The sequence below is a fragment of the Anopheles gambiae genome, chromosome 2 (genome assembly GCF_943734735.2).
Source record: "Anopheles gambiae chromosome 2, idAnoGambNW_F1_1, whole genome shotgun sequence".
Lineage (NCBI taxonomy): Eukaryota > Metazoa > Arthropoda > Insecta > Diptera > Culicidae > Anopheles > Anopheles gambiae.
Genome location: NC_064601.1, coordinates 9,186,778 through 9,200,980, shown reverse-complemented (window position 1 = coordinate 9,200,980; position 14,203 = coordinate 9,186,778). Strand labels below are relative to the sequence as shown.

At 45.9% G+C, this 14,203-nt stretch overlaps 2 protein-coding genes across 4 annotated transcripts in view; one reads left to right on the top strand and one right to left on the bottom strand.

Moving 5' to 3' along the window:
• Positions 1 to 13: 13 nt before the first annotated feature.
• LOC1281425 (stromal cell-derived factor 2) lies at positions 14 to 1,421 on the bottom strand. The gene is made up of 4 exons (XM_321335.6): positions 1,193 to 1,421; positions 773 to 971; positions 582 to 709; positions 14 to 522 (listed from the first exon to the last, which is right to left on the bottom strand). Exons 1-4 carry the CDS (start codon positions 1,269 to 1,271, stop codon positions 260 to 262), a joined length of 669 nt encoding a protein of 222 aa, XP_321335.3. The 5' UTR covers positions 1,272 to 1,421; the 3' UTR covers positions 14 to 259.
• Positions 1,422 to 2,616: 1,195 nt separating this feature from the next.
• Positions 2,617 to 14,203, top strand: part of LOC1281426 (chitin synthase chs-2) — a 28,976-nt gene continuing 17,389 nt past the window's right edge. Inside the window, exons 1-2 of one of the 3 annotated variants that reach the window (XM_061663451.1) lie at positions 2,617 to 2,719; positions 4,584 to 4,873. The gene's annotated coding sequence lies outside the window, so the exon portion shown is untranslated. Of the gene's footprint in view, positions 2,755 to 4,583; positions 4,874 to 14,203 lie in introns of all 3 variants that reach the window. The other 2 variants (XM_061663450.1, XM_061663449.1) reach the window with 2 other exon arrangements.

Genomic DNA, 14,203 nt, shown 5'->3' with positions numbered 1-14,203 from the left:
TAAAATCGACGAATATTTGTGTCATGCAAACACATAACCACAAAACAATGGTATTTCGAACCACAATTTTATCTTTCCGCACAAACTGTAGCTATTGTTCGCTAGTTATTTACCCCTTTTTTCGAATAGTCAACCGTACAAATTCCTTTCCGTCCATCCTAGCTTCCCATGCGCCTTCCTACAGTGCCGGCCATTATCGGCAATAAATAAAAGAAGTCATGCAATGTGTGCACACCCGGTTTTGCATCCGCGGTCGCCTTTACAGCTCGGTGTGAACGTGCGCACCACTGTCCTTTTCCGTCGGATGGATAAACAAACCCTCGGCGGCGATCCATTCCGTGCCGGAGTATGGGTTCGGCAGGCCAATCACCTCCATCTGGCCGTTGATCGGCCGGCCGAAGGTGCGTCCGGACACGCCGAGATACATGTCGGTGTCGATGTGCTGCAACCGGACCGGATTCGTCCGTACCCAGCTATCGCCGGAGCATACCACCAGCCAGTGATCACCGGTATCGCCTTCCCCTAGAAGCAAATTTAGATTTAAATCGTTTGATAAAGGAGGACTGTGTCGTGTCGCTTACCGTGCTCATCGCCATAGGCTGAGATTTCCTGATTGCCGGACAGCGGGCTCTGGAAGTGATGGGAATGCAAATTTTTGTTCGTGGCCAGATGATGCAGCCGTATCGTGTCGCCACACTTTACTGGTTCCCTGTAATACAAACACACACACATGAGTAAGGACCCTTATGACTTTCCCGAACAATTTTCCTACCCTCGTTCGCAATGTTTGCCCGTCGCGGCCTTCACTGCCCAGTGGCTGTTAACGTCTTCCTGCAGCTCGGTAGCCGTCACCGACTGCTGGCCCGATCCCGTACCGTACTTGACATCGTGCGAGTGTAATCGCACCTTGTAGTCCGTGTTGACCAGCTTGAGTACTGTTCCGCAGGTAACATGCCTGTTGTTTCGGGCAGCTACGAGAAAAAAGGGAAATAAATTAGAGTTCGTTTTGTTTCTTGAAATGAACGCCGACACGCCGTGCTGTTGATAACACTGACGTGGTTTTCAGAGTTGTTGGCAAACCGGCGAGCATAGCACACACACACGCACACAACCACAAGGGGCGCTGTGGGCCAATCGTCGCTTCCCAACACATGCGTCAGCAAAACAAAGGCATTCCAAAATATACACCCACCTTCTATGAAATTGATCGTGCCGGCTATGCTGAAGAGAGCGACTAGGAAGGAAACGGTGGTCCTGTGCGAGCTGTACATCCTTAAGAATAATTTTAATAGAAACGCCTATCGGAGAACAACTTTAGCGCACAATACACACTTTGCACACTGAGCAATTTCTCGACAAATGCCAGTGGGAGGGGAATATGAGGGCAAGATTTTTGAAGATGTCAAACAGACTCTGACAGCGCACTGTGGGACAATATTTGCACCAATTGGACAAAAGAATCTAATTTGAAATTAATCGATTTTACTGTTGCAAAACCGTACATTTGTTATTGAAATTAATAATTTGCGTTATTTTCATAGCACAAAAGATTTTACAAAATATACTCTTTCTTTTCTTACGAGCTATAGTCATAATGGGACGCCATACCCGCTGTTCATGTCCATTTGGCTGTCAAGCACATGGACAGGGTTCGAACTGGTATAAAACGACTAACTGTTATACGAGTTCAAATTAAAACATATGATGTTATATTCCGTTGCAATCGTTCAATTTTGAACAAATGCCGTCTTTTACATTTAATTAGAATACTGTTCATGCATAATAGGGACATCTCACGAATTTGAATGTGCAGGACAGATGATCAAAGGCTTTTTTCATTTGATCAGGTGAATTCATTCATTTTGTTAGGTTTTGATTGCACTACTAGGTTCCCGACGGAGACTGAAGTGAAAAGCATAAAATATACTTATGAGTCAGTTGCTCATGCTAGAGTCCTTACTTTATAGTTGATCACGAATAGCTCATCAAAAGTGCACGCGAAATCGTATCACTGGCACATCACCAAACCAATGAATATTAAAAGTGTCCTTCGGGTTTTAGTTGTTCAATGACTCACGCGTCAGTTTTAAAGTTCCGTGTTGGTGATCCAATGCAACGGAATCCCAGATCAGCTGTTCAGCAACATCCTACAGACAAATCATCACCGCTTCCCGGCCGATCTTCAAGGATCATCATACGCGTGAATCATACATACCTAAGCAGTGAAGGAGGTTGACAAAAATGCATCGATTCTGCACTTTCACATACATACACAAGCAAAGGGGTTGAGTATGCTCCACCGGAGACAGTGTACAACAGTGAGTTAGATTGGTGTTTGGTTTGAGCTGCAGCAGAAACTCTGCAACCACGACGACTATGACCAGCACCACCACCACCACTAACAAACGCTTCTTGCATGCTCACCAACTTCCCTGCAAATGCCACATGCACTTGATAGGGGGAGGGGGAGGGGTGTGAGGCTACACAACTGGTTTTCTTCTGCCACACTGGGCGCCTACTGCGCTCACCAACACGCACACATACGCAGACAGACTTGGCCGTGTCTGCGCGCGCTATGTGTGTCTTGCGGGCTGCGTTTCACTCAGGTCGGAGAGAGATTTCAACGGCCAGATCACAACGAACCCTGGTCGCATGCTGTCGCGTCGTCTGGCGGTTGGTGTCTCCCGTGTGCTTGAGCTGTGCTGTGTGTAAAGACGTGGTGGGTGAACGAAACGAGAAGAAAAAAAGAACGAAGTGAGTTGGGTTTCTTCGAGTGCAACCAATTCCCGTACACGCAGTGTGGCGGTTTTCCTTTTCGCTTTTAGTATCTTGATCGCTGCACTGTGGGGGGGAATTTTCACTCGTTTCGCTTTCCATCTCGTGCTGGCTTTGCTGCAAAGTTAGTCAAACGGTTTTGGTCGTTACGTTCTGCGTTTGTGAGTTAGGTTAAAGTGGAAAAACATACATAAATCAGTGGTGATGGTGATGGGATGAAATAGGTGACAGTAAAAAAAAAAAACTAAATGACGAGAGCATCGAGATCTAAAGCTCGCAATTCCAGCCCCATCCGTTTTGCCAGTTCTGAAATGATGCCACAACGACAACGTTGCTGCTCTCTCGAAATGTCAAAGCCTTCACCTTTACGATGTTGAGAGCACAAGACGGATCTTAGCGGGTTCGCGATGCTTTCGGACGGTTGCCAGTGCGCTGTGGTGGCTGTGTTGCCATGGAACGTAAAAGCAAAAGTCGTCCACGAAAAAGGGGGCATCCGATAGGCGACTGCGTGAACGAATTTTAGTGACGCTGCTGAGCAAGAATGAGCTAAAATCGAAAACCGATCCATTCGGATGCGACCGAAATCAGTGGACATCATAGGTGAAGAAGTATGACGATCGTAAAGTTAAAACATGAAATTCTTGCCACAACATCAGTTGTTGAACGGTGAAAGTTGTGCATGAACGGTGAAATGTTGAGCAAGTTGTGCGCAAGCTGAGATCCATTGTAGCAGACGACAAATCATTCTCCTATAACACAGTGTGGTGCATTATAAGAAAGTAGAGTTGTGATGTGAAAAAAAGGAATAATCATTCTGATGCACCACACACAACACAAAAAAGCGGTGCAATACAGCAATACAAAATAACAATTCGTGGCTCTCTGTGTAAGCCAGCCAAGCGAACGGTGTTGGTGTTTCTTCATTAGTCATTCTAGCGCCCGTCAACCCCCACCAGGGGAGGCTGGGAGGGGGTGCGGGAAAAGGGGTGGCCAATCGAAAGAAGCATGGCGGTGGGCCGCCACATGCAGAGCGCGCCCGATCGCGTGTGTGGGTGCTGATCGTCGTGTGCATGTGTTGGTTTCGAAGCTACTTTGCGTACCTTGACGCGGTGCCAGGCGCGGTATGCCACCGTTACGTCTTATGTAGGGGATGATGGTGGTGATGGTGGGGGTGTTTGATCGTTCGCCCGTCTCCGTTTGTCTTGCGGATCGTTACTCGCCACCGCGTTTGTGACACTGCGATGGACCTGATTTGTGCCTTTATGTGTGTGTGTGTTTGTGTGAGACAGTATGTGTCAGCGTGTGTGTGTGTGTGTGCTTGTACATGAGTGGGCAATCGAAATAGTGGCCAATGTTGCGAAGGTCTTTGAAGGTAGCTGCTACATAATGCCCATGTGTCCCGTGCGCTGGTGGTTGGTTGACGGCGGTCTACCAGGTGGCTGATGCAGCTAAACTGCATACATATTTCTATTCGATATCGGGGCTGAAGATACGATGCCTTGATGCAGACAGTCGTAGCTCAGTTTAAAATGCGGCCAAACCCCAAATATTTCTCTCGCGAAGTACAGAGAAAATGAAGGGAAAAAACTTTCTTTTTTGCATCTTTATATTCCATTGCCCAAAATCCAAAATCAATCAATCGGACAATCGATAGACCCTTAAAAGTTTCACACACTTTTTTCAGCAATACTGATCGGTTAAGACTTTCGATTTATTTTTATTTTATGTCCATATATATAATTTTTTGTGTGTGTAAAATGTTTAACTTATTTTTTGTGTCAATATTTTCGTTGCGCTTCTGGTGAAAGGCAGTGTGCGTCGACTGAACCGTTGTCGTCGTCGTCAATGATTGGGCCGCCGTTCAGTGGTTGCGTAAGATAACGGCTGCGCCGAGCGTGTAAGGAGATCGAGACTGGAAGAAAACAGCACAAGAGAGCCACAGAGCACTGGGACGGAGGGTTGATTTTCGGCATTGAGCGGCTTTTGGATAAGGCAGGCGGCATAATCCCCCTCCCCCAGTACCGTGCAGCAGTAAAAGGGCAGGCTGAAGCAGACAGCTGGGCTGGAGTGATCAACTGTTGACTGGAGCCGTTTGTAGGTAAGTTTGAGAGGGATTTTTTGTTATTGTGTGTATCAAATTTAATTTATTATTGTCAAGTAAAAATAACCCAAACAATCGAGGTTGATTGCGTTGGATGTGGGAGAAGCCCTTTAGCACAAAAGCTTTTGGCTTGATATTCAGCAAACTGTTTTTTGAGCTCAAGGCCATAAGAAATGAATGAAAAAACGTATTTTTCTGACGATATCTGCAATAATTTAGGCCAAAGCCCCGTTTTTTTTCTTATATGCTTATTAAACACACTGACGTCATGAGCGAGAAAGAATTGGGTGCAATCATTCAAACATTGATAAAAGCTCACTCATAGAACGACAATTTTCGTTGAATGCTTTCCCCTCATAACATGTATTAGTTAATGTTATGAAATTACTGTGTTCGTCCCGGCATTTCGTAAGACCCACTCACCACTATCAAAACAAACCTTCCTTCACGCTGGCTGGTCACGCTTTGGTCGCTAGAGCTTGACAGATTTTGCACAAAAAACCGAAACAAAACTGTCTCACCCAGTCTCTGGTTTGTATGACGATGATTTAAAATACACTCCACTATGCCTTAACGAAAGATAACGAAAAAAAGCTCATGCGTAGCATATTACGCGTTCATTGCGTTACTATACGCGATTTTTCATTAACGTGTGAAGCTCAATGATGTTATGAAGTTAATTTTAATAATTAGTATTTTCATTTTAATAATTATTAATTTTGTTTTCGAAAAATAACGTCCAAAATAATTGAAATTTCTTTAATTTTACTATTTGTTTCCTTTTAATTAGAAGTTTTCGTTCAAGTAGTGCTTACTTACGCACTGCGAAGGCTTGCGCAAACGCCATGCGTTCTGCAACGCTGTTGCAGTGCGCCGATTTCCCAATATCCTTCCGGAATATGGACAGACAACCAACGTTTGGAGTTGCAACAAACCAATTTCCTCGCTGTTCGAGCTGTCAAAACAATATCATGCATTGTTCTTAGCCACCTACCCTTACCCTCAGCCACAGTGTGTTGTTCAGCCCACCCTTCAGTGAAGCAATCACAACACTCACAACGAAACGGATGTACATTTTCCGGTGGAAATCCATAATGGTTTCGTTCCGTTTTTTCTTCTTCTTTTTCTTCTAGTGCACGGTTTGCACAACGATCTTTAGGCACATAAACGCTGCTTGCAACCGGCATGCAACATGCAAAATAATGCGTATGCACTTTACACACTAGCCACACCATCTTGCCCTCGAATTGCCCATAAGCGCGTTGTTGTTTTTTAATTATTTTGCTCTGTTTCTATTTGCTTGTCGAAACGAAGGGGAAAACAACCCAAACGCTAGACGCCCAACCGCAACCCGTGGTTCAACAATCAACGCCACCACGGGCGTGCGGTGGTTGTCTCGCATGTCTTGCACCAATCAGAACGCGATCAACCACAACCCCGTGCGTTTTCGGCTTTGTTCGCTCCGGTTGCTCCGGTTCGAGCTTAAATGGTTATTGTTTCTGGTGCACATACGCACACTCACACACGCTTGCACACACGTGGCGGAGAGCAAGCAAAACACATAAGAAACAAAATCACCCAGAATGTCAAATGCATACGAGGTTTTCGCGTGTAACGGTGGTGGCTTAAGATTTCTACGCCAGCGCCTCGGGCCATTCGAAGGCCTTCGAAATTCGACACGTTTGGGTGGAGCTTTGGGTGGAGGGTGTTACCGTTGCGAGCATGCATGCATGCAAAAAAAAAAAACAAGCGTGCCTGAAACATTGGTTTTATTTCACACTAGCAAGGCCCCACTCGACGCTGCCGTTACTCCCCAGAGGCCTTAGTCGTACGGGCATTGCTTCAATCGGTCTGTTCTTTAAGGCCCAACGCGTACTCGGCTGTGCTGTTTTGGGCCCATTGAACGTCGTTTTTTTACAAGACTGGACCATTTTTTGCATGTAAATTCAACCCGATCGTTAACGATCACAAGTGGTGATCACGGTGCGAGTTGGAACAGACCCGGGTCGTAAGAATTTTATTAACTCCATAACCTTCTTGTGCGCCGATTGGCGCTCTCAAGGCTTTATGGCATGTAAGCTGTAAGCCAAAGGGTGGATCGACATGGATAACGATCACCGTCTACTTTGTTTCCTCTACTAAGGTCTGCTTGTATTTCGTCACAATCTAAAGGATGCACGGACAAAGACAGTTTGGAATTCTGTTGAGAACGGGTGCTTCTTCTTTTTTTCTCTCCTCTTCTTAGACCAACGATCATGCACACCGCTTCAATGCTTCAAACACGTCAAACTCTTTTAAAAAGGGATTTTTGGCGTGTGCAGTGCAAAGTAACCTCAAAAGCCTCCACAAAGCCTCCAATTACGGCACCGTGCAGCAGAGAAAGGACGCGACTTTCTTCTCACCGGCACGCGGCAGACGGCAATTACAAATAATGGGCCGCCGGGGCGGCGTCAGTAAACTCCACACAGCAGCACTCCCCTCATCCACCGAGAAGCAGTGGATTGAGCATTGAATCCGCCCATTAAATCGAAAAACACATGAAACAAGCGAAAATGTGCCGAAAATGAAACGCTGCTAGAAAAGTGAAATTGTTTCTAAAACTGGCCAAGAGGGGCGTTTTTTTTGGGGGGGAAAGGGAAGGCCTTTTTGCATGTACGGAGAAATATCGCACCTAGCTTTTGTGGAGCAAGCTGCCATTGAACCCGATGTATGAGGGAGTCTTTCTCTCTCTTTCTGAAAGTACTAATGGCAATGTAACGGTCCTGCAATCTGCAATAATTTAAGCCAAAGCTCCTTTTTACTTTTATACTTATGACTGTGCACTGAGGTCATGTGGGAGAAGGAATTGGGTGCAATCATTCGAACATTGATAAATGGATCATTGCAAAGTAATAATCCCTTCAACTCTAAGAAAAGACAACGAATCAACGACCTCCAAAGTTAGGACAGGTCAGGTTGGGGGCATTTTCTTGCTATTCACCGTCAGACGAGTAGCGTAATTCCAGCCACCAAGTAGGCCAAAACTTCAATGATCGTAAGAGACATGCTCGCCGCACTGGGCCGACACGGTCCGCTCGGCAGTCCGCTGCTCCTCCTGATGGAGATTTGAAAAGTGAAAATCATTTCACACAGCCTCACGCACACACACAGATACACGCAGCAAAACTGGGGAGCTAAAATATGCGAAAAGCAATAAAGAAAGAAGAGAGCTGGTGAATCGCGCAGGGAATCGTAGGAAAGTGGATAAAGATGGTTCAACGCGAACGCGCGCAACAGATCGTCGACCTAAGCGCACGATACGGGACGGAACGGTGGAAACTTCTTCCCCGTGCCGGTTTTCAAAACGGTTCCGAAAATGCGAAAGTGAAACCCGATGAAAAAGGTTACGGTAAACCGCAACGGGTGTGAATGAGAAGAGAGAAGTTTGTTAAAATACAGGTGACAGCATCACCAGTGAGAGATGTTGGATAATCGGTTGTGGTGGAAAGCGGGTTAAAACAAAGTCACACACAAATGCAAACAAACAAACGAAACTGGCGTGATCGCAAGACGATGAAAGAAAATGGTTCACGATCAGTGTTTAGTATGTTTAGTAAATTCGTGGAATTTAGGAAAATTAGTAAGAATCGTTTCAAGGTATCGCGATCGGTATACAGCAGCTTTCATTGATTGGTTCCGGGTCGTATTGGTAGCGTGATACATCCTAATCCAGGTTTCTTCAAGTGTTGTGTAAATAGAGCATTTGTTTGAGATCAATGAAGTGCTTGTTTTGGGTGAAACAAGGTAAGAAATTGGGAAGAAGCACCCATTACTACGGCATACTTGGCACAATGCCGAGCAATGTGGCTTTGATCAGTCAAAGCAAAAGTGTACACAGTGTTGGAGGCGTTTTTCCAGTGTTCTCGGTTGTTAATGCGACTGAAAATAAATCTGCATTCAAGTGATAGTTCAATTTGTGCTCAACGCTTTAGTAAAGAAACATTCCATCGAGATAGTTAGGCGAGTGAGTTAAAACAAAATAACAACAATAAGTGATAGATCTCAAACTCTCATTCAAACAATACTCTTAGATCCACAATTTTCCACAAAACTATGTCTATTGAAGCCTCACCAACCTTTATGGTAACGCAAAGGAAGCTTCATAGAAAAATAGAAAACAAATTAAACGTCTGCAACATAATACGCCAGCTGATGCGCCCGAGAGCATGTGAGTGCGCGTGCGCAGCTCGCGCTTTCACGCACCGCTTTCCCTTGGAGCACGCGTAGCCTCCCGCGATAGATTGATTGCTGGAAGCGAAACAGAGAAGCGACGAAAACCAAAAGCCCGGGGAGTGCATCAATCCCGCACAATTACGCTCTCGATTAGAAATAACAATAACAGGCGATGATTAGTGCGCTCGGTGGCCTGGATGCGTTTCGACGAAATACCCGCTCCATCCCCATTCAGACTGTATTGACTGCCGACTGAGGGATGCAATTTTCGTAGGAAAAGAAATTTTCACCTATTATAAGGTACGCTAAGAGGTACGCCCTCCTCCTTTTGTGTGCCTTTTTCATTCACGCATGTAATTATGCTGCCAGAGAGGGCGGACAATGGTCGGAAGGGTAAGGATTTAGGTGGCGATCATCGTCTGTTGGAGAGATTTCTTCTAAATATGATCATCAGAGATCATAGACACAATGAGTAAGATAATGCAGAAGTAGTGTCTTAAGTTCTCCACAGAAACAGACCCGTTGTGTTAGCCATCTTGTTACGCTAATCGGGCACATATTGGGACCCAGGGCAGTACACAAATCACTTCACAGCAGTCGCTGCCAGAGCTAGAGTTCACACTTTTGTCTTCACCAGTGATGGTGGCACTCGGAACAGTGCTTTGCGATTCTCACGAGTGATATAATGTATTGTGCCTCATGTTTTGTTACAATAAGTGTGGGCTGCTGATCAACAGCACACTGCTGAATGCTGTAATCTGAATGTTGAGTAAGATGGGTGCAATTTTCGACACATGCATACCACGCATACATAAGGAAAGTTCTACAATCTTGAGGTGAATGCTGACGATCGCTTCCAAGCAGCGTGCGTGTGTGAGTAATGAAGGTTGGTTTGGAGAATTGATTTGTGCCAAACCCGTCTTGACCCCACCCGAAACGAGATCCAGTGACCTCCGATCAGATTGAATTGCCTCTGCAAGCCCCCCCACAGAGCTCTTCAAGATCGGTTCAGCATCGACCGCAAATCTTGGAGAGCTCGTTCCCCTCTAGCCTTCTTCGTCTTCTTCACACTGCATAGATTTGACCGTAACACATCAGCGTCAATGCTGGACACTCTACCGCGCTGTACAATCATGGGGGGATATTTTTTATTAAAATGAAACGCTCATACACAGTCTCCCACAGACCCTTGCCCGCAAGTTTGCAAGAGGCTGCTAACATTCGAAAACAAAATTCCACTGTTTTGGGCCGTTTGGAAAGTTGAGCCAACAGAGAGAGAGAGTGAGACGAAAAAAACATGACAGTGTCCAAAAGTCGAGGTCTAAGTGCTGATGAATGGGCGACAGACAGACCGACACACACGCACACACGGGCTGGTCTAGCAGCCGCCTCGTAGACAATCGCTCAAAGAATCCTCGCGCTTGCGTGGCGTGGCGGATTGTGCAATTTGTGCGCTGAATCGGTACGCAAATAAAATGCTGTCCAGCATGTTAGACGGCTGCTGCCCTGCCCAACGTCTGGCCTGGCCCCGGGTGAGAGCTATGCCGGTAATGTGTAACACCATTTTGCCACGCCATTTGTTTTGCGTGTCATTTGCGTGCGTTACCACGGCGATGGCGTTTGCCAGTCTATTGATGAAAGCTGAATGCTGAGGTGCCCAAAACGGCTAATAACCATAACGGTAGCGCGGTTGAGGGTTTTCGTCGTTGGGAGTAGAAGCCTTTAAAACAATGCAGCGTTCGGCGCGACCTTGCTACTGGGGTAGGATAATGATGATGGTGGGTGTATGGTAAGCTGTATTCAAATGCTTGCTGGTCAGCTTTAATGAGACGCAGCACAGTAATGATGGTGAGAGCGCTCAAGGCGAAGGATGTATCGCTAGGGAGACAGAAGCAGAAATGATGGTCCATTTTTGGAGCAAAAAATGCTGCTTCATGACTGGTATCGCGCTTGTTGAAATTAGGAGCCATATCTTTGAATTGTTAAGATGTCAACGTTTTATTTTACATCCACAGATCAGGTTACCGCCTAGTTAGCCCCATTCACGACTTATAAATGCGTTTAGATCTTCAGAGAATAAAACTGTCTTTTCCCCTTTTGTATGATCCTTTGTCCTTTCCAATCAATCGGCATTGAACGGTGCATCATTAACCAGGAAAACAACATTAAGAGTCTCTCACGCTCAATCTGCAATCTCAAACCTCACCACCAGCTCGCTCCAGCTGTTCGCTCCATTACGGTGATTCCACCCATCACTTGCGATACATTTAATCACCCTCACGTTGTTTGCCAATGTAAATATGAAGGCGTTTGCAAAAGGTCAACAAACGGCCATTGATGCAAAGATGTGTCTGAGCCACCCTATGGAACATCCGGTTGATCGCGACGGCAAACACTCAAACACACTCCCGCAATGTGCAAAATGAACAGCTGTGAACTGTGATCCAATGGGTGGAAAATGCGAAGAAAATGCGGAGAAAAAGCCGCAAACGCCCACAAAAGGCAGTGGTGGCTTTCTCCGTTCCGTTTTCCGTTTTCACTTGAAGATCCCAATCTCGCTCATCCCGTTTTCGATCGATCTTCCGGTTTCGTCGGCTTCCTCTAGAGATGAGTTTATCACATCAGTTTTTTTAAATGTGTTATTTCGTTTTGTTTTGCTGGTCAGGTTCACTTTCGTTTTCCACGGAAGCTGCTGCTGCTGCTACGAAACGACAGCAAGATAGCCAAACACAGTGCGTTACGACATTCGATCGGACCGTCGTGCCGCCAAGGTTGCGATGATATTTGCGATGGTGGTCCAGCGTGTTTACGATCAAACACACACACACAGACAGATAAACTTTCGGCTGGGAAACAGGTTCATCACCATTCGATGGTAATGCTGCGGCCCTGAAACTGGTCATCTTCAGTGGACTTAATCGCGATAAAACAAAGTTTTGGTTTCGATCCGTTTGCTTCATGCCTGACCAAACACGCTTGGTTCGTGCCATGTTGGGACAGACGAAAAGATGGTTGATTCCAACAACAAAAAAGAAGCATCTTTTGGCGAAGAAACTTCAAGATCATCAGTGATAGTGAAATGGCAACTGTTTTGGAGCAAACATTGAACATTGAACAAATCGTTGACATGATTCACCGCCAGAGATGCTGCTGACGTGTCTTAACGATCTACTACTACCCAAGCACAGCATGCAATACTAATGATCTAACGTCCGGTACAGGTGCTAGATAACAGAACCATTAAGAATGATCGCAAATGCCGTTACGACGATCATCCTTGACCCAAATGGAGTCGCGAGGATCCGGCATCCGTTCCTTGGCCATGCAATGGGGCAGTGCGCACACAAGTCTAATGTTACTGCCCGTAACAATGTGTTACAGTAACATACAGTCACTTCTAACGGTATTGCGCGCGAACAATGCGCTCCATCATCGTGACGATCATCACAGCTCGTCATGTTAGAATTAGGCACGCGAAATCTGAATACCCAAGGAAGGTGGTTTTGTACAGTCATTAGGAGAGGATCGTTAGGAAAACTGAAATACAATGGTCAAAGCATGTTGATGAATGGCAACTAAGCGAAACTAAGCCCTTTCTAATGACAGTCTGGGCAAACATTCTGCTAGCCTTAAAGATCATTTGCCAGGAAATTTGCAATATTTATCATCTACTAGGAACTATATTGGACAGCAAATACTTGTAGTTATACAACGTGTACACTACTCCTTTCCATTTCCTGTAGGCGTTGATCATGTACCCGAAAACTACTTTCAAAACTACGGTCCAGCAAGTTCTGCCGTTGCTGCCGTTAAGCAAATGGAGCAACTCTCCGTAAACATGCGATCCAAGCGTTCCGCCAACGTTCGGTCCAATGTACGTTGAAACCTTTTTATTCGTGATATAGCAGCAACAGTGGCGAACATCCAAGACAAGACTCACTTCCCCCTCACCTAAACGGACACGTTGGCCGGTTTGGGGTTGCTTTGGTTTGCCCGTTGTGCACGGTGGTGATTGTGTACCACGGGCTCTCTCGTTCGCCTGCGAAACGAAAGAAAAAGTTGTTTCCTTTATCGCTTTCGTGAGCGATCGGTTTCGAAGCGTAGCAAAAATGGCTCAAGCCAGCAGAGGGCAGCCGGACCGAGCCAAGTCCGGACGAAACTAGAAAACTGGTTTGACCACTCCACTTGGGTTCGAGGCGTGAGTGAGGAAATTAATCCAGTACACGCCCGAGACGCTTGTCCCCTAGTAGCTTGGCTTGACGTTGGTTTTCTTTCTTTTTTTACGATCCTTTTTTTTAGTTGTTGAGTGCCTTGTCGACCAACTTGAACAGCTGGCTGGGCTCTACTTAGGCTTTAGCAGTACTAGTTTTTTGGTCAAAACTAAGATCGCAACACTAAAGGCTATAGTGACGCTATCGCGCTCAGGTTGTATGATCAGAAGCCGTTATTGCAAAGGTTACAAAAAGTAGTGAATAAGCTTTATTCAATTATGAATTATTATATTTCTAAAAGAAAGCACACTTCTTGCCCAGAGTGAAACGTGTCTGCGGCATGGTTACTCATCAAACGAAATACACTTCGTTTCCGAAATAGAGCCGCCCAACACGCAACACTCACGCAATGTGTTGCCTAGCGAGCAGAGATCCTAATCATCTTGCGTACGTGCAGCAGAAGAGGGCATTTGTTGCTGCGTGTGTTGCTAGGCCGAACCAGCGGAGGTCATCGCCGCAATTCCCATGCCTACGGAGTGCACTAGAACGACCCCTCGCCTACCTCCGAGAAGACATAAAACCTGCCAGCAAAAACACAACCAAAGAAGCCCGAAATGGAAATCGTGCTCATCAAATTGCTCTTTTATGACGTATCCACGATCCGCTGCTGCTCTTCCTAATGCATGCTGAGGCTCTAGGGCTCGCGAAGGGTAACCTTCCGGAAGACATAATTTCGTATGCAACCGGTGTGTCTGTGTGTGCTCTTACACTCACCTTAACAAACGGTGTGCTGTCGGTGCGTCTAAAACCTTAGAAGACGCAGATAAATGCTGACATTTTGGGCACTCTATTTGCACCTCATCGTCTGACACCGTCTTTGATGGTGCTGCGCCTTTCGTTGAAC